This window comes from Ambystoma mexicanum, chromosome 2p (assembly GCF_040938575.1).
Source record: "Ambystoma mexicanum isolate Mex_15411 chromosome 2p, UKY_AmexF1_1, whole genome shotgun sequence".
Lineage (NCBI taxonomy): Eukaryota > Metazoa > Chordata > Amphibia > Caudata > Ambystomatidae > Ambystoma > Ambystoma mexicanum.
The window spans coordinates 1,114,361,627-1,114,384,125 of record NC_090923.1 but is presented as its reverse complement, the minus strand read 5'-3'; the positions used below and the strand labels follow the sequence as shown (position 1 = coordinate 1,114,384,125).

Sequence of the window (22,499 nt, the reverse complement as noted above, 5' to 3'; positions counted from 1 at the left end):
ACCTAGTGGGTTTCTAGCATGTATCATAGTATGGTTATTGACTTTTGAATCAATGACTAAGATAAAGTTCCTTTCTAAAATCAGGAGACATTGTGCCCAATTGTTGATCTTTGCAAAAACTTTGAGAAATGTTATTTGGTCTTGATTACAGCAATACACTGCACAAGAAAGTACTCAACATACCTTCCACTCGACCTTTAACCATCAACAGTCTCTCCTCCAGAAAGTTTTTCACCATTAGGCAATCAGTGCATAACCCCTTAACAACAAACCAACACCCACTCTTTTGAAATTACATCATCCCCAATAAGACAAGCCCATTTCACAGCCCATTAATGTCTCTTCCTTGCCATTTCTTCTAATGTGTCTCATGAAAGAAAAGAACATCCAGAGTGTTTCTTCAACATGCAAGCCAGTAAAGAATGCTTATGCAGATAATTCAATCATTCTACATTAAGGGAAGATACAAGCCATTCACTACACATTTAGTTAGCACTACTTAGGACATTCTGGTATACATCCCAGATAGAACAAACCTCTACAACCCCAATGAAACCCTGAAGCAACTTGTTTTTCCCCCAAACTTGATAAGATCTAGAGTAGTGGTCTCAAACTGTGGGGCTGCACCACCTAGGGGGGCCCAAAGGATGCGTGAAAGGGGGGAGGGGGCGTGGAGCTCTTTAAAATGAAATTACAGTAACTGTTTTAATAGAAAATATAAGCATTTAATAGAAAGTATAAGCATTTATGGCTTGTGGGGGGCCCGGAAACAATATTTTGACTCAAGAGTTGAGTGGGTCTCAGCAGGAAAAAGTTTAAAGACCACTCATCTAGGCATCATCTATGCCACAGAGATTAATTATTTCTGACGTGGCACAAACCAGACCCCCAAGGATTCTGCTGACAACCATTCTCCCCAGATAATAGCTAAAGAAGTCAGAGGGGGTGATTTCTCGCTCCCAACTCTGCTTTGTCTTGTGAAAATATCTCTTGCGTATATCGCCCTTGAGCTTAGTCTTTAAACAGAATAGATCTGATTGGACTGAGACACCTTCATCTACATATATCAAAACCATGGAGCATCACTAACTAGCATAACAAGATTTCAAGGGCAAAAAATGTTAGTAATTACATATCGCTGGCAGTTTTAGCATCTTAACTGTCTCTTCATGACCAGGATAGTAATTAATTTAGCTGCACTAGTGTTCCTGGTGGAGTATGTAGAGTCTTGAACTTCCAATAACCAGGAATCCACATCTTACATGTGGTTGCTTCTCAATTATTCTTTTTAGTAGAGCTCTCTTAGATGCCCATATCATTGTGGGTATCTCCTGTCATTTCCATCAGTGACTAAGCGACCTGTCTAATCACTCCCAGGTGTGTTAAATAGAGGGGGATATTGCAGATTTCAAACATGGGAGCAAAGGGAAATCCCCATTGATATCTTACCCCTCAATTCCAATGCCACAAAGTTAGGGTACAACACTTCTGCCTCTTTGCCAGGGTCAGAAAAGATAAATGTTGAATGGATTTCAAATGACTCCCTTTATTCAAGATATGCACTTTGTCTGTAAAGTATTGAGATCGAATTATAATTGGTCATATTCCTTGTCCAGCGTGGCCTTCTCTATGGGCCCTATCAATCCAGCGATCGAGGCAGCCCTCATATTGAAACTATCATTGGCTATTTCTCTGCCCGGCTCTTAGACATTCAATGATGTCTCCCTCTCTGCGTCTGGTACATCTAGAAAATGCAGATTACATCCCAGTTATCTATTCTCAATATCACCAACCTTAAGATTGCGGTTGGTATTCTGGCGCCCTAATTTCGAAAAGGAGCAATTCTTATTTTAGCTACAAGTAGTCTACTAACAGCTGATAATTCCCAACTGCACCTAGTTTGTCTTCCATTTTCTCGACTTCATCTCTCAATTCTGTAATTGACTACTGAACCGCTGACAGAAGTATTCCAATTTCAGCAATGATGTCGTTATATCCGGCTTGGCAGCAGCCGTTTCGTTAGTGGACACACTTTATGGGTCAATTGCCTTGCGGGATTTCTTTTGTTTCCTAAAAACTAGCCATACTTGCAAACTTTGGTGTTCATGGTTCCACAAAGCAACCAGCCTGAACATGTGCATGTGCTGTTGTGCACTGTTGAAAGCATGAAATTCAAAATGTCCCAATATATAGGTGATCTCTCTCCAAATGTTTTTCAGCGCAGAGACAATCTCCACAATCAGCCACGTCTGGTTCAGACACTGCCAGATCTCTTTTAGCACCTATATCAAGGGAAAGTCAAGGCCCACTGACCAGGACCACCCTTCAAGCACACTGACCTTCACCTTAGCACCAGAAGCATCCAGCCTGACTTCCGTCTTCTTTAAGCAGCATCTGCCTGTCAATTGTAGCTAGCACTCAGTCCTGGTGAGCAACCACCAAACTGCATTGTGTGGGACAGGCCTGGTATTAAGAGAGATACAGACTCAATTGTTTCAAAACTTTTATTTTACTAAAGTTCTTGGGTTGATGTAATGCCTAACTGGCCCTAACACTAAAGGGATAGCTCCCTTAATGATGTTTCTAAGGGCTGTCAAAATCTTGAAGTCCAAAATAAAAATCTGGCTGTGTTTTAGCCTATGCTTGCCCTTAACCCTTTAACAAAAATGTGTTAGGAAGTCTTATAAAAGTAAAAAGTAGTGGTTCAACAAAAATAGGAAACCAGGGTTGGTTTCGGGTGGTCTTCTCACCAGTGTGTAGGTTGGTCAGTTTCAAAAGATCGAGCTTGCTCAAAAAGGATTGTTCATAGGACCTTCACAGTTCAAACAATGTCAATGTTCTGTTTTTTAGGCCTCTCTGGGTTCCCTTTCCCAAGCTCAGGCTCATTTTACGTTTCAAATACAAGTTCAGCTCTTAGGACTCTCAGGGCTCCCTTCCCCAAGTTTATGCCCCTCTTGCAAATTTCAAATACCAGTTCAGTTTGTCGGGATGTACCTTTCTTTCATATGCAATTCTTTAAAGTTCTTCAAAGGGTTCAGCATCAGAGACTTTAGAAAATGGCAAGTTCTTTACTGCTCCCAAGCGTGACCACTCCAAGCTTTAACCCGGTTTCTTGACTGCTTTCTCGTGCCCACTGTCCCTTTTCTTTCCTTTTCCTGCACACTTGCACCATCCTTATCTTCTTGTGCCCACTGGCAATTTAGTTAGCTTTCTCTGTACACACTTGTACCTTCTTTGCCTTTTCCCGTGCCCACTGTAAGGAACTCATGCTGGCAACAGTAAAGACAGACACTAGTGAGCACAGTTCAAGGGTGTTTATTAAACTGTTTCTAAATCTAAATCTAAAATGGAAGCAAGCTACGGCCATCAAATAAAAATAAGGCAGTCCTAGTGGCATCTTGTCAAATAAAAGAGCCTATACAAATAAAAAAACGATTGCCAATCCTTACAACTAGATAAAAAAAGAGTGTGGGATAGTGTTCACAAGAAAGAAAGAAGGGTTTCACAAATGATGAGTCAGGATGTGGTAGCCTGGGGTCTCCCTTCCCCACGTTTTGAGCACGGGACAAGGCGGGACTCCTGAGCACATCACATTCTCGAGCTTTCCCAGCACCAAATAACAGTTCCGTTATCAGGTATCAGGCACTTGAGTGGTTAAGACTTTTTTCTATAAAATGTCTCTTGCTGTCGAGGATCTGATGTGGTCAAAATAACAAACAAAAAGTTCCTTTATGTAGGCACGTTGGGTGATTACTTTTCACCCCTGGAATCCCCCTCTTCCGTGCTCAGATCCATGAAAAGTTCTTAATGATATCAAGACCTTCTGTAGTTCAGTTTCTTACTTCCAAGGGCCTGATAGGTTCAAAATAATAAACAAAAGTTCCCTGCTGATTGTACTTGGGTGATAATTCTTCACCTCTGGCACCCCCTCTTCCGGGCTCAGACCCCTCTCGAATATCAGCCTCCCTCCATTGGGCTCACTCTGGCTTGTATTCAAAAAGATTTCTCTGTTGTATTCACCTGTCGATGGGGTGTTGGCTTTACACCCTTGGTCCCCCTGTTCCCGGCTCAGATCCCTTTCGAATAGCAGCCTCCCTCTGTCAGGGTTCACTACGACTCTCATTTATATGCTTTCTCCTTTTGCATTCACAAATCTCTGGGCAACAGCTTTTCACCCTTGGATCCCCCTCTTCCAGACTGAGACCCTTCTTGAATGTTAGTCTCCCTCTGTCGGGTTCACTATGGCTTAGTATTCAAAACAATTTCACCGTTCGCATTCACAAGTTGTTTCGCTCACCTGGTATCCACGGGGATGCCACCCAGCCCTGGTTGGATGATTTGCACTCTCAAACCCTCTCCCGGTCCCTTGGTAAGGTCTCTGGTTAAAGATGGGTCTGCAATATAGGAGAGCTGGATTCAATACCAGATTGTCTTTATGTTTTCCCACCTCCCTTGGCCTCAACTCCTTCCTCCCCCTTGGGCCTTCTCCTCACCTTAATATTCTAAGAGGGGGATTCTCCGTCCTGCTCCTCGTGGCAGGGGCGCGTAGATGTGGGGGGCGAGCAGCGACCAAGTTACTTCACTGGTGCAAGCCCCCTTGGGAATCCAGGCCTGCTGCGACTCCGTAGGTTTGCTGCTTTACAGTCTTTATATGCAGTTCTTATGTTTCTCTTAGTTCGAATAATAATGTCTTGCTTCTTTCCTTTTAGGTATGGAAAGGTATTTTGGTGTTGTCATGCAGTTTGAAGATAAGCATGGGCCGGTAGGCGAAAGCGCTGTGTGCGCGATGCTGTCCGGTGAGTAATGCACGATGTGCGGCGCTGTTTCGCCTTTTATATTGCTAACCTGTGTCTTTTCTCTCCTTGCAGGTTGCGATGTTCCTCACCGAGCGCCATAGTGTTCCAGCAATGATACTGACCAGGCGATGACTTCCCAGGTAAGAATTGTGTGGCTTTCTTCATTCGGGAGGAAATGTGAGTAAACGCTTACTAATGTCGTCTTTCTTTCTCCTCTTTCCAGGTAATGGTATTCCAAGATGCATGCAGTAGCGGATGATGGAGTTTGTACCTTAAGGTGAGTGGAACTGAAGTCAGCGATGGATTGAAGACAGGATACTGTTCCAGGTAAGTTTTGTAGTGTTCTTTCTCTCCCTGCAGGTCCTTCGTTTCAGGTAAGCTGGCATCAAAGAACTGGACACGATGAGCGTTACGCTGCCCACAGCAGAATAACGCAAAGCATGTTCTGCTTTTTGGGTGTGGTTTAAATAGTCTCAGCTAAAGTCGTCCAGGTAAAATAGTCCCAGGCCTGACACACCATAAAGTAGTCCAGGTAAAGTAGTCCCATGCCTGCCACACCCAAAAGACTAGACCGCATAGATCAGTTCCTTGTAACTGAGCTATGTGTGTGCCTCCATGTTGGCTGAACCCCCCCCCTCCCCCAAGTTAAATTGTCCCAAGTAAATAGTCCCATTCTAATGTTGGTCTTCTTGATGGTTATGAACCTGGCGCCCAAGGCCCCTCTCATGGTGGCACTTCTGCCTGGTCCTGGTTTGGCTGGCTAATTCTGATGGAACATTTTAATTAAGTGAGGTGCATGGATGCATTCACTAGGTTCCCATGATCTGTATTGAGGGCCTTATCCCTTCCAATCAACTAAGTAGTATAGTTTGGATCTGGTGTATTTTGAGTTTAGGATATCCTTTATTTCAAACTCTGGTTCTCTGTCAACTAATACTGGTTTTGGTGGTGTTGTAACCCGAGTACCAGGTTGTACCGGTTTCAGGAGTGATACGTGAAACACAGGATGAATCTGCATAGTGGGTGGTAAGGCTAATTTAACTGCCACTGGATTTATTCTGGATTCAATAGAATAAGGTCCCAGATATCAGGGACGAAAGGTCAGAGTCCCTTTTATGGGCACATATTTTGATGCTAACCAGACCTTGGGTCTCATTCCGAGTACGGCGCTAACCAATGGCGCTATTAACGCCTTGGTTGACACCGTACCCGGAACGGCCGCGCCTTGGTGGATGGCGGAATCACCGCCCCATTCCAAGGTTGGCGGGGCGGTAATTCCCCATTCACCAAGGCTCTTCCCCATTCCCAAATGAGCCCCCATAGGGCTCAATGGAAATGGGGAAGATGCAAATAACGGTGACCGTTCATTACGGTCACCGTTATTAGCTTGGAGGCCCCTTTGCGCCCTCTACTTTAACACTGTTCAAAGCAGGCGTTAAGGGCGAGGGTGCAGAGGGAACTCGGAGTATGGCGGTAAGGGATTACCGCCACCGGTCTCGTTACCGGTGGCCGCTATCCCTTACCGCCATACTCGGAATGAGGCCCCTTGTCTCCAATTTGATAGTCGGGGGCTTTACTACGATGTTGGTCAGCGAATTTCTTTTGTCTGTTCTTGGCTTGGAGTAAATGTTCTGCTGCTTCTTTGAAGGCCTGGGAATAGTCGTATGTAGGGTTTTAACCGCTTGGACCACTTTGACCTTCTCCTTCCGGCTCTCTTAGGGCCTTCTGGTATCGGTAGTTTCAACAAACGTGGGATCAACCAGAGTCTCTCGAGTGAGCACCAGCGTGGTGCCGGCCCCCTCTGCAGCTTGTTTCCCACTTAATGTTAACAGTACTTTGAACTTCCCTTAATTTGCCACTTTGCGACTTTCGTTCAACACAGTTCAGTTTCTTATCAGCTCTCCCCTCGACTCACTGGCTGTGATGAACCGCTTGGCTTTCTTGTATCTGGAGTCAAGGACGGTACCAGGCGTCTCTCTCTGTCCTGCTTTTCGGCATAGGTATGCTTTGTGTACCGTTGATATATACTACAACACACGTTGGCTATTGTTCGCGGTCTTACGATTCTTTCTACAGAGGCTTTGCGGGTCTGGGTTAGAAAGGGCAAGGTTGCTTCTCTGCTCGTCACCCTCTTGATTCTCGCTGCCTTTCTCCTCCTCTTGAACTGCCGTGTTTGGATAGCTGTCTCGTTGTGCGGTCTGCCTTGCTCGTCTCTCGTGCTTCACTTTTTATCCCTGTGGGGAAGGGAAAGGGCCATCAGGTGTGGGTGATCCTGGTCAATTGTCTGACCCTTGAGTTGGAACATGTCAGGTAAACGACTATGGTGTTAGTCTGTTGTCTTTCGTGATGTGTGGAAGTGTTTGTGTCAGAAAAGGGGGAGGGGGAGAGAGAATGTCTGAGTATCTTATATGGCAGGATGGGGAAAAGGAGTTAGAAGAAGGGGGATACTGCGTCTCATCCGTTGGTGAGCCACTTCCACTCCCCGAGAACCCCCATCCAAGTGATCCTCCCTCACAGATCCCCGGGGACATGTTAGGGAGACACCTTCAGGTTTCTCACACCACTGGCACCTTTTCTATTTTTCCTGTGCACACTTGCACTCGCTTCGGGCTGCTTGTGCCCCCTTTATTTTAAGTTCTTTCACTTTCGCGTCCCTTCCACGCTCTGTTTTTCTGACTTTCCTTTACTTTCTCTTTATCTCTTCATTCCTCTTACAGTCTATATAGCTTCACTGATTTCTTTACATTTTTTTCCTCTTTCTGCTCTGTGCCGCTTTGTGCATTTTCTGTCACCCGCTCCGTTTCAATCAACTGCATGCTCCCGAGTCTCTCTCTCTTATTTTTATTAGACTCACCCGGGCAGCAGCGCAGTGACGAGCGGTCCCTTCGGGTTATGTGGGCCTGAGGTCAGGGTCTCACCACCTGCCCCTCAGACACCCTTGGAGCCGGCACAGGTTATAAGGAAACAAGCAATGTTCAGACCGCCAGTAGCAGCCAGCAGGATACTTTGCTCCGGCTCTTTGGAGACATGGCTCCCTAGCCACGCTGTAGCCCCTCAAGCACTCGACCTGTTGGTCCTGCTGCTCTCTGATCCGTGGCTTCACTGTTCCAAACAACATCCCCCAGCTCGCTCAAAACCCTGTGTAGAACCACACCTTTTATGGTTGGAAAAGCAGTCAAGTGGAGTCAGGTGAGAGTGATAATTGGTGCATGCTGACTCTGCCTGACTATGGGACAGCTTTAGTTCTTTCTATAGCCGGTTTCCCTTATATTTCCCATGTTATTCCTATGGAAAATCTTCACTACTCCCGGTTGCCTCTTCGTCGTCCCAGTATTTGGTGAAAATGGGGAGGGGGTGATGGTATGGGTTTGGAAATACCCCATGAAAGCTGAGGGAAAGGGCTTTGAGGTGGAATGGGAAAAGGGGGAAATACCATGTCTCGCCCTTGGATGTACTCCTCCCACTCCTCCGTGACCCTCCACTAAGGTGATCCTCCCTCGCTTGTCCACCAACAGGGTCGGGATCCAAAAGCAATGGCCCTTCCCTGGACACCTGACTAGAGGATCCTGGGGGAGTAGATGGTAGAACGCCATCAGGTTTCTCACAACAGCCTCTCTTCTTTGGTGGGCTCTATTGCCATTCCCCGAATTCAGTATTCCTTCACACTGCTGATTCTACCAGACTTGTTAAAAAATTAAATCTCTCACAGCCAGCATTTCAAGAATGCTTCAAAATGCTTGCTCCATGTGAGGCAGAAGCCCTCTTTCTCCCTGTGTGATCATTCACAGTTGCAACAAAAAGCGCACGATTTAATTCCATCTTCCGAGGAAAACAGCTACTCCGCTGCAGTCCCTTCCTCTTGGATTGCCCACTTGCCTTCACTACTGCATATCTCGTTCAACTGTGTGTCACCAGATTCCAAATGACTTCTTACACATCGCAGGTACTTTTTAACATTTTTCAATTCAGCGCTCTTTGTCAGGATCAATATCCCCCACATGTTAGGGCTTCAAAACCTCAATAACAGGCTGCACTCTGCTCCTGCACCACTGGTGAGGCTCTCATCATATGGTGTGATTCGGCCGGATTACCTCAGGACTTTACCTCTCTTGTTTGCTTCTCTGCGAAAGGCACCACCCTCAAGCTCCCTGCTCAGAGCCTATGAAACTTCATCCTCGGGGGACACTGTGACCCGGACCTGGGTCTGAGAATATTTTTTTCATGGGATAAGGAAGTTAAACGGGAACAGCGGTAGCAGGTGCTTGGTAGCCATGTGCACCCTCGCTGTCATGCTTAACAAGGTTTTATTGAATGTCAGCCTTGCAGTCATTATTTATCCCGGCTACATTAGGCACCACTTCTAGGTTCCGTTTATGCTAGTCTATTGGGCTGGTTTCAATGGGTACATTGGGTAACAACTGTTTGACAGCTGGCATTACCTCCTCTGGGCTTTGGCATGCTAGATAATGATGCTCCAGTTTCTTAATGAGCTTTTTGTGTCTTATTATTTCTGACTTGGCATGTGTTGCTGCAGCTTTTTGGACCTCATGATTTTCTCTTATCTGCTACCCATGAGATTACTTGTGCTGGAATCCAGTAAAGCTGCTAACCATCAAGTTCAGTATTTTGTAAATGTTCTTGATTAAGAGATGACCCCTTCTGTGCTTTTGGAAGTATTTGGCTTTCTGGGTTTCATTCAATTGCCATTCACTGTGTCTGGGGACAGGAGGAGCTGTGCTAGTACACTGCAAGTTGAATACTTTTTTTAATGAAATGATAACTGCTTAGTACACCTGTACATCCAGCTCTACATATAAGAGGTAGGGCTGCACCTTACTTGAGCTACCTCTAGCGGTTGGCTTTTCAGATCACTGTTCCACACCATTGATATTATTTATTAAATTCTATTGTACAAAACGTGCTGGGTTGTCTGATCTTCTACTGACTGACTATTGCTGCTATTATTTGTACTAGCTTCTTGTTTTGGTTCTGTTGTATAATGCTATTCCTCCTAAATGGTTCCACAACGGGTGGCCTCCTCTCATGCCAATAGGAGCAACTGGGCAGACAGATAAACCCTTAGATTTACAGGGGGCGATCATGATGCCAGACAAGCAATTTGGGGTACAACATTGTAAAGAAAAATATTAACTTCAGCATAAGCAATAAAAGTGGATGTGACAGGAAAAGGGCTACAAGTGTCGACGAGATGCTACATGGCACAAGGTGACAGCGCAGCTACAGGAGACCATACTATTTGTTCACTGTTAAACATCTTACCTGTTGGTGTTCTTTCTCTTTCTGCCTTATCATCTGCTCCAGATTGCGTTTTGTTGTCTCTGAATTTTGTCTCTGGCACTTCAGCTCTTCAGTGAGGTGCCTCAGCTTCTGCTCCAAAGCGGTGGACTGGGTGAAATGCCAAGACAACAGTAAATGCAGTGGTCCAAATGCACCTGCCCTAGGGCTGAGCCCACTCCCCCGCAAGCTGTGCAGCTTGCATAGCCATACTTTTTAAGGTAATCTCTTTAAAAAAAATATTTCTTTATTGTAAACTTTTTTACCATCAGGTCTGAGAGAACATACAATTAAAGAACATAGTATAACAAACCCCTTACGTCACTATGCTTACAGTTACAGTTCATATTGTACTTAACAAGTCTTTTCTTTATTGCTCTGTATACAACTTGTCTCAATGTATCTAAGGTATCGTTTAGATTAGGCATTTCCGCTTCCTGGGCCATATCCTGAACATTATCTGTCCAATAAGATCAAGTGTTTGTTTTCACGTTTTATATGGTAATCTCCTAAATGTACCAGCACCCTGTAATTCTTGACATATTTCTATTGCTTCCTATCCATTTGTCAACACGGCCATCCTTTAATGTATTGCTTGAATAATCTTCTAAATCTTCATTTACTCATGCTGTAAACAGTGACCATGTCAGCTCAATTTGCTCCTATGGACTCACATTAGCCTCAGCTTCCTTTTGCCATAGCTTTTACAGATCTTACCTTGAGCTCAGTTTGCTCCTGTTTCACAGCCTGGCGCTGTAGTTCTTCTTGGCCTTTGTTGGTCTTTTTCACTTCTACTGCCAGTAGACTTTTGGTCTTGTCTAGATGCATCTGTAGGTCTCGACACCTCACGGAAAGAATCTGATCTTCCTTCTGCTGTGCTTGTATGTTGCTCTGCAACTGGGCCACAGTACACCGCAGCTCTGTATGATAAAAACAAGATTAAGCAACCACATCAGTCACCTGGTGGCTCAAAATTAACAAGCTCTATTTAGTAGAGCAACAAAAAGAGGAACAGAAATGGAAACCTGAAAGGGGAAAAAGGGACAATGAGTGAAAAATACACCTAGCCATCCAGGAAAAAGGAAGCTGCAAGGACACACTTGGCCAATCCAGTTTCTAGATAAAGAGGGGCTATGAATTTATCCAGAACACACCTTCATTGCCTTTCATCCACGAGCAGCAATTCTCCTATACAGGGAGGTCTCTTGCTCTTACCTTCATTGTCCCGAAGCAGCACCTCATCTCCACTCATCTCCTTCCTTTTTTGGTGAACCTTTTCACAATTGGTATCCCAATTCTGTGCCGGAGGTTTGGTGACACTTGGAGGAGGCAGATCTTCTTGCCCCCATGGGATCTGAGAAGCCAGATGCCCTCTCTTAGGGGTAACTGAATGTCGCTCATGATAGGGCTCTTCTTGCCATGGGAACCCTGGAGAATCTCTCCGATATAGGTTCCCCATGGGACTGTTGCTTCTGCTAAACTGCAACTGTTGCTGTGGAGTAAGAGAAATATACTGTCAAAACATGATGGGAGCATGTCTAACCATTGTAACAATGACCCTCGCCTGACCCTTGGGGCATGGGAAGATAATTGTTGGGGTATGGGTACCACCTCCTGCTCTGTGATGCAGGGTCTGACGTTGGTTTGGGGGGGAAGATCCACAGGTCACCACCGCAACATATGGTGCTCCACAAATGTGCCAAAATATGTCTACAAGTCCTTTAATGAAGGGAGACAGGAAGCTCATTATACCCGCTGTGGCACAAACTGGAAACTGTGCTGGTCCGTTAAGACATGTGCTGGCCGGCCCTAGTAATTGTGATTGAGCTAGGAATGAGAACCAAACGTTATTGGGCCTCACAGTAGACCTAGCAAGTAGAAGAAACGGTATTACCCAAATTGTTCGTTTACAATTGTTCGAATGAACAATTGACCGAATTTAAAGGGACACAATTGACCATATATCGGTTTGGTAATATATATATATATGGGATACATTACTCACCGTAATCGTATTTCTGATGCTTGTATCTGCTTAGATTCACATGCTGTGCATAGGCCGACATCTAGTGGAAGCTGCGGAGTATTACAGTTTGTTTTTCGAAACTCGAAAATGGGCGTCGACACAGGCGTGCCAGTAATACTATCCCTAGTGTGACGTCCACTGTACCCAAGATCACTCACGCGTCTAGGATCCTCAGATTGTTTTTTTTCTGACATGAGGAAGCATGAGGAGTAGCGTGAGTACAGATAATCCAAGCAGATAGACAGAAAGGTAAGACTACAAGCAATCATGCGCCTTCTCTTGGAGGGGAGGAAGGGTGGGTCGCATGTGAATCTAAGCAGATACAAGCATCAGAAATACGATTACGGTGAGTAATGTATCCCTTCTGAGGCTTGTGGAATCTGCTTAGATCACATGCTGTGCATAGATTAGCGAGCAGTACCAGAAGAAGGAGGTGGGATCTGAGAAGGGTCATGAGCAAACAGGTGTCTTAGAACCACTTGTCCCACTTGTGTATCTGTCTTGGAATGAGTGTCAATGCAGTAATGCTGAGTAAAAGTGTGAATAGAGCTCCAAGTAGCTGCTTTGCAAATGGTGTCGAGGGGAACATTTGCAATGAAAGCCAGAGTGGCCCCAATGCCTCTAGTAGAGTGGGCCCTTGGCGTAAAAGGCAGAGTTTTTTCAGAAAGAGAGTAACACAGCTGTATACAGTTGATAATCCACTTCGAGATAGCGCCTTTAGAGACGCGATCTCCCTCTCTGCCTGTAGCTACGGAGACCAACAGTTGATCTGTTTTCCTTAGCGGTCTGGTTTTATTTACATAGTAGAGGACCGCCCTACGCACATCTAGGGTGTGTAGTTTCACCTCAGCCGAGCTTTGCGGGTTCTGGAAGAAAGCCGGAAGCTCGATGGACTCGTTTACATGGAACTTTGATATAAATTTAGGTGAGAACCTAGGGTGTGTGCGTAAAACCAGTTTGTCTTTGTGGATAGTAAAGAAAGGATCCTGCACTGACAGAGCCTGAATTTCACTGACCCTTCTTATAGAGGTAATGGCTACTAAGAAGGCCGTTTTATAAGTCAGGTGTTTGAGACTACTTTTATGCAAGGGTTCGAAAGGGGGGGCCCATGAGCTTAGCTAGCACCACATTAAGGTCCCATCCTGGCGGTGGGTTCGAAATAGGAGAGTGAAGTCTCTTTACTCCTTCCATGAAGGCTTTAACTACTGGTACTTTCCACCACGACACCTTGTTATGGGATGTGGTGTAAGCCGAGAGGGCTGCCAGGTGTACTTTCAGAGAGTTAAAAACCAATCCTGCATCCAGCAGGTGGAGCATGTATGTTACAACGTTGGAAGGAGTGCAATCAACAGGGTTGATTTGTTTATTCTGGCACCAAATAACGAATCTCTTCCACTTGTCAAAGTAACAGTGCCTTGTGTTTGGTTTCCTGGATTCTTTTAGGATGTTCATACACCTCTGTGGTAAATTGAGATGTCCAAACTCTATGACCTTAGGAGCCATGCTGCCAGGTTCATTGAGTTGGGTTGCTGGTGCACTGTTTGACCTTGTTGCTGGGATAGTAGGTTGTACCAGGCTGGAATTTTGATGGGCTCGCACACCGCCATCCTACGTAGGTGTGGAAACCATGGTTGTCTCGCCCACATGGGAGCAACTAGGATGAGCGTCATCGATTCCTTGTTCATCTTGTACACCACCTTCCTGATGAGAGGAGTTGGTGGAAAAGCGTATGCAAACATCCCTGACCAGTTCATCCACAGGGCGTTCCCTTGGGAGTCTGGCTGGGGGAACCTGGATGCAAATCCTGGGCATTGTTTGTTTTCGCTTGTGGCGAATAAGTCTATAGTGGGGAAACCCCACTGAGAGAAGAGATCTTCTACAATCTCTCTGTGAAGGACCCATTCGTGTTCTTCTGGGAGGGAGTCTCTGCTTAGAGCATCCGCTAGGGAATTGAGCTCCCCTGGAACATGTTGCGATGACAGGAAGATGTTCCGTCTGAGTGCCCATATCCAGATTTTCTGGGCAAGCTTGGACAGATTTGGCGACCGAGTCCCTCCTTGCTTGTTCAGATAGAACATGGCTGTCGTGCTGTCCGTCCGGATCTGCACCGACAAGTTTAGTAGATGGGGCTCGAACGCCCGAAGCGCTCGGAATACTGCCAGAAGCTCTAGCAGGTTGACGTGGTTCTTGGCTACTGAGTGAGACCAGAGACCCTGAGCTGTGTGGTGGAGATGGTGAGCTCCCCACCCAGTCAGGCATGCATCTGTAGTCACCACTGCCTGTACTTCGGGATCGTAAAAGGGTTTTCCCCTTGCGAGATTCTCTCTTGTCCACCAGTGTAGGCTCTGTACCAGTGTTGGCGAAACGACCACTAGATCGTCCCACTGACCACTTGCCTGAGACCACTGTTTCGCCAACCATTCCTGCATGGGACGCATGCGCAGTCGCGCGTGGGGGACCAGGTAAATGCATGACGCCATCATGCCCAGTAACCGCATTGCTTTGCGTACCGTTATTTGTTGACCGGACTGATAATGTGGAATTTGCAGTAGTATATTCCGAATTCTCTCTTCCGAAGGGAAGGTCAACCCTTTCTGAGTATCTAGAATTGCTCCTAGGAACTGTTTTGAGGTTCTTGGCACCAGGCTTGACTTCTTCTCGTTGATTGAGAAGCCTAATTCGTGGAGGAGGTCGATAGTCCTTTGAATGTTTGTCCTGCAAATTCCTGGGGTTGCCCCCGTTATGAGCCAGTCGTCCAGATAAGGGTACACTGGAATTGCCTCCCTGCGTAGGTGTGCAGCTGCCACCGCCAGTACCTTGGTGAATACCCTTGGTGCTGAAGCTATCCCGAAGGGCAGTACCTTGAATTGGTAGTGGCGACTGTCCACCTTGAAGCGCAAGTACTTTCTGTGCGCCGGGAGCATGGAAATATGAAAATAAGCATCTTTCATATCCAATGTTGCCATGTAATCCCCCTTTTTTAGGAGGGGGGATTACCTCTTGTAGCGTGGTCATACGGAATTTTTGGGGCTTGACATACCTGTTGGCAGGCCGTAAGTCCAATACTGGGCGCATTGTTAAATCTTTCTTTGGCACAAGGAAGTAAGTTGAATAGATACCCTTGTTTACCTGGTGTCCTGGGACGAGTTCTATCGCGTCCTTTTCTAGCAGAATGGCGATCTCCTCGAGAAGGATCTTCTGATGTTCTAGGGAGTGTACTTTTTGTCGTGGAGGATGGTTCCGGGGACGCTGCAGTAATTCTATACAATATCCTGTGGACACTGTTGACAGCACCCATCTGTCTGAGGTGATCCCTTCCCAAGCCTGGGTGAAGTTGGAAATGCGTCCCCCTACTGGGGTTGCGTGAGAAGGGACCCTGAACTGAGCGTCACTGCTTTGGTGGAGGCGTGCCACCTCCCTTGTTGGGGCTGCCTCTGCCTCTCCCACGACCTCTTTTGTTACCCCTGCCGTAACCTTGGGTAGACTGCTGGCTGTTGTTCCACTGTGTACCCTGTCCTTGGGCATAGTTGCCTCTTAGTGAATTTTGGCCGCGTGGGCGACGAAAATTACTGTTCCCCCTCTGGTTAGGGGGTTTGTTGGTTAGTTGGCCAAGGGATTTTAGTGTTTCGTATTCGTCCTTGGCGTTTTTCAGTGCGTCTTCGACCGCTTTCCCAAACAATAGATCGGGTTCCACCGGCTTGCCTATTAATGAAGCCTGAGTTTCTGTTTTGAACCCCGACTGCCGTAACCACGCATGTCTTTTGATAACAGTACCTTCTGCTATCAATCTCCCTGCGTTGTCCGCGGCGTCGAAAGTTGCTTTCAATATGCAACCAGACACGGCTCTCCGTTCTGCCGAGATCCGAGCCAATTGGCCCTTTAACGGTTCAGGGGCAGAGGCTATGAGTGCCGCGACCTCTTCCCATTGATGGCAGTTGTAGCTGGCCAACAGGGTGGTGGAGTTAGCAATCCTTGCTTGGTAGGCGGACGTTGAGGCTACCTTCCTGCCAAACCCGTAAAGTTTCTTGCTCTCCTTGTCGGGAGGAGCTTCTGACGAAGATAAGGGTGTTCCAGCCCTCTTCCGAGTGTTGGTAACAACTAGGGAGTCTGGTTTAAGATGTCCTCTTATATAGAGAGGGTCAGACTGGGCTGCCCGGAAAAGTTTTTCGACCCTGGGGTTGACTGCTCTGGTGAGGTTTGGGTTCACCAGGGATGGATCTATTCTTCGTTGGATGGATTTAAGGATAGGGATGGTCTGAGCGACCGGCCTCCTCTCTCCCACCAACTCTTCTGCGAAGTCCCTTTCCTCCTGTACACCGTGGGTGTCGATGTGAAAATGTTCTGCCGCGCCAGCGAGAACCTCATTAAAGAGGGGCTGGTTATCGACTGGCAAGTCGGTAACTGGGGCTTCGTTTTCTACCGGGGAATCTACTCTGTAAATTTCCTGCTCATCTTCTCCCTCCTCCTGGTCCTCATCATCCGCACAGTATTCCGTCCCGGTTTGTTCCTCCATAATTTCAAACTCCTGGTCCCCCTCAGGGAAAGGCTCTCCTTGGTACCTGGGGTGTGGAGTAGAGTATGGAGTAGAGTAAGGCTGCACCTCGAAGGGTTCAGGTCTTTCGAACCGGGCCTTTTTACTTAGGGGGATAGGATCAGTGGAACCTGAGGGTGTGGCCCCCTGAGGGTCATACGAGAGGAAATGCTCTGGATTCTTGTCGTACAAATCAGCCAAGGAAGACATCCTTGACATGACCCTGTCTATGTCTTCACTGGACCATTCTTTGGAACAGGGGATGACTTTAGTAGGCAATTTAGGGGACTTATCAAGGGTACCCTTGCTGGATGTTGATCTCTCAGTAGACTTGTATTTGTCTGTCTGCTTAGGGGGGAAGGATGGTCTTACAGGAGTGGAAGAATGTGCTTTCCGCTGTTTCCCCCCCTCCCCGTGCGTGGAAAAATGTTTTCCCTGTCCCTTGGAGGCCCCGGAGACTTTCGATGCCTGGCGTCGAGGATCGGGAGAGGTATCTGTGTTTTTCGAGCGTGGGGCCTCGCTGGTGTTAACTGCGGGCTCCGTGTCTTGGAGAGCGGCCTGGGGGTGGAAGTCGTCTTCGTCCTCCGACGATCGAACTTCCGTTAGTCTAGGGAGCGAGGCACTCTTGGCAAGAGTGGATGATTGCCTTGCATCATGAGGCGATCTCGATCGAGAGCGCCCAGAGGACACGAGTCGGACCGTTCTATCTGTGCCTCTTTCCGAGAAGTCGACGTCGTCGAGGTTCGGTTGGACTTAGTGTGCTTAGTGTGTGTAGGGTGTGTAGCGCTTGCGTCGCCGGGGGTCTTCCCCATAGCCGCCCTGCCGGAGGACCTTCCAAGGTCGGGGACCTGCGCTCGGCTGTCTTTCGACGCCGTAATGCCCTCGCCGTCTGAAAGTACGGCGTCGCTGCCATCGCTGAAGGCGCCCTCCGCTGCCATGGCCGCCTGCCTGGCGTGGTGGGCCCAACGCTTTGTCGAACGGTCCTTAAGTGTCTTAGGTTTAAACCTACTACACGCTCTGCAGTTCGCTTCGGGGTGGTCCCTCGGCAAGCAGAGATTGCACGTGGTGTGCCTGTCGACCCAAGGGTATTTGCGGTTGCACTTGGGGCAGAATTGGAAAGGGGTACCCTCCATACGCACCTTGAGGCAGCGGGCTGGTAAGTGTAGGAAATATATAAGTGTACCTATATACCAAGAGTGAAGAGTATGTACCACCCCCCACTCTCCCTACTTGCAGGGCCAAGGCCAGCAGCCTACCAGGCCCGGGCCGAGGCCAGCGGCCTTCCGAGGCCCAGATCCGTCGTGCAGCAGCCGACGGTCGATATCTTCTCCAGCCGTCGTCGAGGGTCGACGTTGGGGTGGGGAAGGATGTCAATAAAGAATTATAAATTTCAATTATTAGCAAAAGTATGGCTAAGGCCAGGGGACTCCGCAAGATGCTTCCGACCAGTATGGCGGAAAAAAACAATCTGAGGATCCTAGACGCGTGAGGGATCTTGGGTACAGTGGACGTCACACTAGGGATAGTATTACTGGCACGCCTGTGTCGACGCCCATTTTCGAGTTTCGAAAAACAAACTGTAATACTCCGCAGCTTCCACTAGATGTCGGCCTATGCACAGCATGTGATCTAAGCAGATTCCACAAGCCTCAGAAATATATATATATATATATAGGGGTTTTGGGGGGTTTGGCATTGGGTGGGGGGTTGTGGGGGTTTTTCACATATATGTTACAATTGACCTTCACAATTCGGTCAATTCTGAAAAGGTCAATTGTAATTCGAACAGTTGTAAAACGAACAATTCGTATACAACCAAAGAGACAGCAAGGGGCCATCACAGACTCCCTCAGCTTCCAGCATGTAGCGCAGACTTCCCACTCCTAGGCGCATGCATGAACCAAGAATGAAATTGAAGATGGTGGACTGGCCTTTCATGGAATCATCGCGCACAACACTTTGAACAGTTACACAATTCACCATCAGCCAATCACACGTAGAAACCAAGAATGACACCCAAATACAGGCCCATGTGAAAGACCCAGTCCCAGAGGAGGGGTTGGAGGCCTATACAATCTTAGGAAGAGAACAAGTTTGTGTGAGTGTTCAGAGACGGCAGATGAGCGAGATTGAAGGCAGATGGAGATTGGAGGCAGATGGAGAGAGAAGGCTGGAGGCAGAGGATGATGAAAAGTTGCTGTACGCAGGGGATGATGGAAAGAGGTAGGAGGCCTGATGGAAAGAAGGAGGGTGTTGAGAGGAGGTGCAAAGGAGAAGAGAGTGAAAGGAAAAAGGAGGAGGAAGTGCTGGAGGAAGATCCAAGGTGGAGAGGAGGGAAGATAAGAGGGAGAAACATCTGCCACACTTACAGGGTGTGTATGGTGGTAGGAGGAAACAACCACACAGGCCATCATCTAGTGGAAGTGGTACGCTGCCTTCAGCAAGCACAAAAGCTTGGGGTGCCAGCTTATTAGTAAACAGAGCTGATGACCAGCCTACCCACCATCTACAAATTAACCCCAGCCAAAGAGCAAATACAAAAGGAAGTTTTGAGTGACCCAGAAGGACTGGAAAAATATTGATTTAAAAATATGTTTTTGCATTTCTTCCAAAAAGAAATATTGAGCTGTGTGTTTTTGCCCTGTACTTTTGAGAACTCTTATTTTTATACAGAAAAGACATTTGCACACAGACACAGTTACCTGACCAAGAAAAGACAGTCATCCTGATGGTTTCCTGACCAACTTGCCTGAAATACCTTTGAGACAGGAGCCTCCACTGGGTCGGGGAAAAATGTGTGGGGTTGAAATGGCAAATCAATATTATGGGAGAAATTATCCTGCTTTAATTTGATCCCATTTAAGCCATCCCCACCTTTCCCTTTTCACCCTCACAAGTACAAAGAACCCCAAATAAAAACACATTACAGGTGCTTTGGTCTCTGGTCTTTGGCAGCCCACCTTTGTCATATCACACTCTGTACACTCACATTTCAGCTTTACGGTATTTTATTTTTTGTGCCATTTTTATCTACCGTTACTGCTCTAGATGAACAAGCTACTTACCCCTGGTAACGTTCTTTCGACTGGATGTTCCTTTCACATATTCCTCATCTATGATAGCTCCTATATCCAGCTTCAGAATGTTTTTTCGGCAGTGCTTCCATGCGGTTGACTCGATGTCCCTGAAGGGCCTCTGTCTCGAGGATGATGTCATCGAAGGTATATTTGGAACGCGCAGCACCCGTTGCCTTCAATTCTGTTTTTTTGTGTTTTTCTTACAATAAAACTACCAGCATTAATGTGGGTTAGACCAAACTAGACTCTGAAGGAGTGTAAACTGCAATAACATGGAAATTCTACTGCGGGATAGGCTGGGAGGGGCGATAAGGAATACGTGGGAGTAACTTGTTCTTCGAATGGATTATGTCCTCCCACGTATTCCTCATCTATGATCAACTTCCAAAGCAGTATTAGTTTTGGCAGAGGGAGTAAGAATGTTGTCATCAAGGGTTGTTATGAACAGAATGAAGGACTGCTTTCCCAAAGCTTCCATCCTGACTTAAGGTGGATTCAAAGCAGTAATGCTTTGTGAAAGTGTGAATAGTAGACCAAGTGGCTGCCTCACAAATATTCTTTATTGGATCCCCTCTTTGCAGAGCAGAAGAAGTAGCCATGTCCCTATTGGAACTGGCTCTCAAACCTTCTGGGGTATCTTTCCCAGCCATTCTATAGCATTCAGTAATAGCAATAATAATCCATCTGGACATGGTTTGTTTAGTTACAGCCTGTCCCAGTCTATGACCAGTATAACCTATAAACAGTTGGTCATCTAGACAAAACTTTGACATCCTTGAAATGTAGAAACTCATAGGCTTTCACGTGTCAAGTCTGTGTAACCTTTCCTCTTCTTTGTCAGGATGAGGTGGTGGGTAAAAACTATCTAATACTAACTTTTGTCCCAGGTGAAAATCTGATATAATCTTAGGTAGGAATGAAGGTTTGACCTTAAGGACGCACGTGTACTTATCAACAAACATAAAAGGTGGTTTAGAAAATCGTGTCTGCAACTCACTCACCCTACGGGCTGATGTTAATGCTACTAACAAGATGGTTTTGAATGTTAGTAGTCTCAAAGGATATGAATGGAGTGGTTCAAATGGTGCACACATGAGACATTTCAAAACAAGATTGTGGTCCCAAACAGGAACCTGAAAAGGAGATGGAGGCAACACATTAGTGAGTCCCTTTAGAAATGGTATCACCAAAGGTATTTTAAAATATGCCGCTAAATAACCGTTAATGGTTCGAACCTGGAACACCAGATTGGTCAAATGCAGCAGAAAAGATAACACTTCCGCTGTTTTGCATAGAAAAGGATCCACGTTGTTATCCCTGCATCAGCTGCACAATTTGTTCCAACAGCAGCGGTACAAAGACTTTGTTGATGGCCTTCTGGCCGCAAGCAAAGTCTCCATTATGTCATCCAGGAGGTCCCAATCCTTGTATCTCAGCCTCTCAGAAACCATGCGTGAAGGCTGAGTGTCTTGACCTCTGGATGGAGTACCTGACCCTCTTTTAGCGAGAGAAGGTCCTCTCTTTGTGGAAGACGTATTGGAGGGCATATGGACATGTCCAGAAGGTCCAGGTACCACATCTTCCTGGCCCAATCCGGGGCAATTAGGATCATGGATTTCCTGAACTTTCTCAAGCTCCTTATTACATGAGGAATGACGGGGACTGAAGGAAACATGTACAGGAGTGGAAAATCCCAGTCCACCACGAACATGTCTCCTAGAACTCATCTTGGGGGAAATTCCCTGTAGCAGAACAGTTTGCACTTCCGGTTGACACTGGTTGTGAACAGATCCACTTGAGGGGTTCCCCAAAGGGTGAAGATCTTATGAAGGACTTCCTGAGCTAGTTCCCACTCGTGGGAGACTGTACTCTGCCTGCTCAGAGTGTCAACCGCTGTGTTCTTCTCTCCGGCTAGGTGGAATGCTGATAGAGAGATTCCTTCTTGTACTGCTCAGAACTAGAGCTGCATTGCCTCTCAGAACAGTGGTAGTGACCCTACTCCTCCTCTCTTGTTGAGGTAGTACATGGCTACTGTGTTGTCTGTCATTATCGGACATTCTTTTCCCGTACAGAGGGCAGAAAGGCCTTCAGCGCTAGTCCGATTGCCCTCAGCTCCAAAAGATTGATGTGTATTTTGGACTCCGATGGAGACCAACGACCATTGATTGTCAGATCGTTGGCTCCCCACCCCATGAGTGAGGCATCCGTCACTACTGTTATCTCTGGCCATGGTTGCCAAAAAGGTTCTTCTTTCAGAATGTTGTCCTTGCAGGCCCACCACAGGAGATCCTGTGTGGCCCTGTTTGGAACCCAAAGTAGGGCTGACATGTCGCCCAGGAATTGAGACCACTGTGTCCTGAGAGCCCATTGGAGGTATCTCATTCTCAGGTGTGCCTCTGGCATCAGGAAAATACAGGATGCCATGAGGCCGAGCAACCTCAAGAAGTCGAAGGCCGGGAGACGTGGGGCACACTGAAATTTGGTGGCTATCTGCAGAATGTGTTGAGCCCTCACCTTGGGTGGCAAGGTCTTTCTCAAGGATGTATTCAGACCAGCCTGATGAATTGGAGCTTTTGAAATGGTATCATGTTGGACTTCTTGTAATTTAGGGAGAAGCCGAGTCTGTCGAGAGAGTGGCAGGTCACGATGAAATGATCCTGAACTTGTTCAAGGAAACGTGCCCTGATCATCCAATCGTCCAGGTACCTGAATGCCCCCTCGCCTGAGATTCACTGCCACCACCGACATCAGTTAGGTGAATACCCTTGGGGTGG

General features: G+C 46.9%; 1 protein-coding gene across 2 annotated transcripts in view; it reads right to left on the bottom strand.

The window, feature by feature from the left end:
• The window catches only part of LOC138567171 (early endosome antigen 1-like), a 1,584,277-nt gene that overhangs the window by 712,748 nt on the left and 849,030 nt on the right, over positions 1-22,499 (bottom strand). For both annotated transcript variants that reach the window (XM_069645141.1, XM_069645140.1), the window contains 3 exons: positions 11,307-11,583; positions 10,809-11,011; positions 10,077-10,202 (listed from right to left, as the gene is read on the bottom strand). In XM_069645141.1, coding sequence (XP_069501242.1) covers positions 10,077-10,202; positions 10,809-11,011; positions 11,307-11,583 — 606 coding nt within the window. The remainder of the gene's footprint in view (positions 1-10,076; positions 10,203-10,808; positions 11,012-11,306; positions 11,584-22,499) is intronic.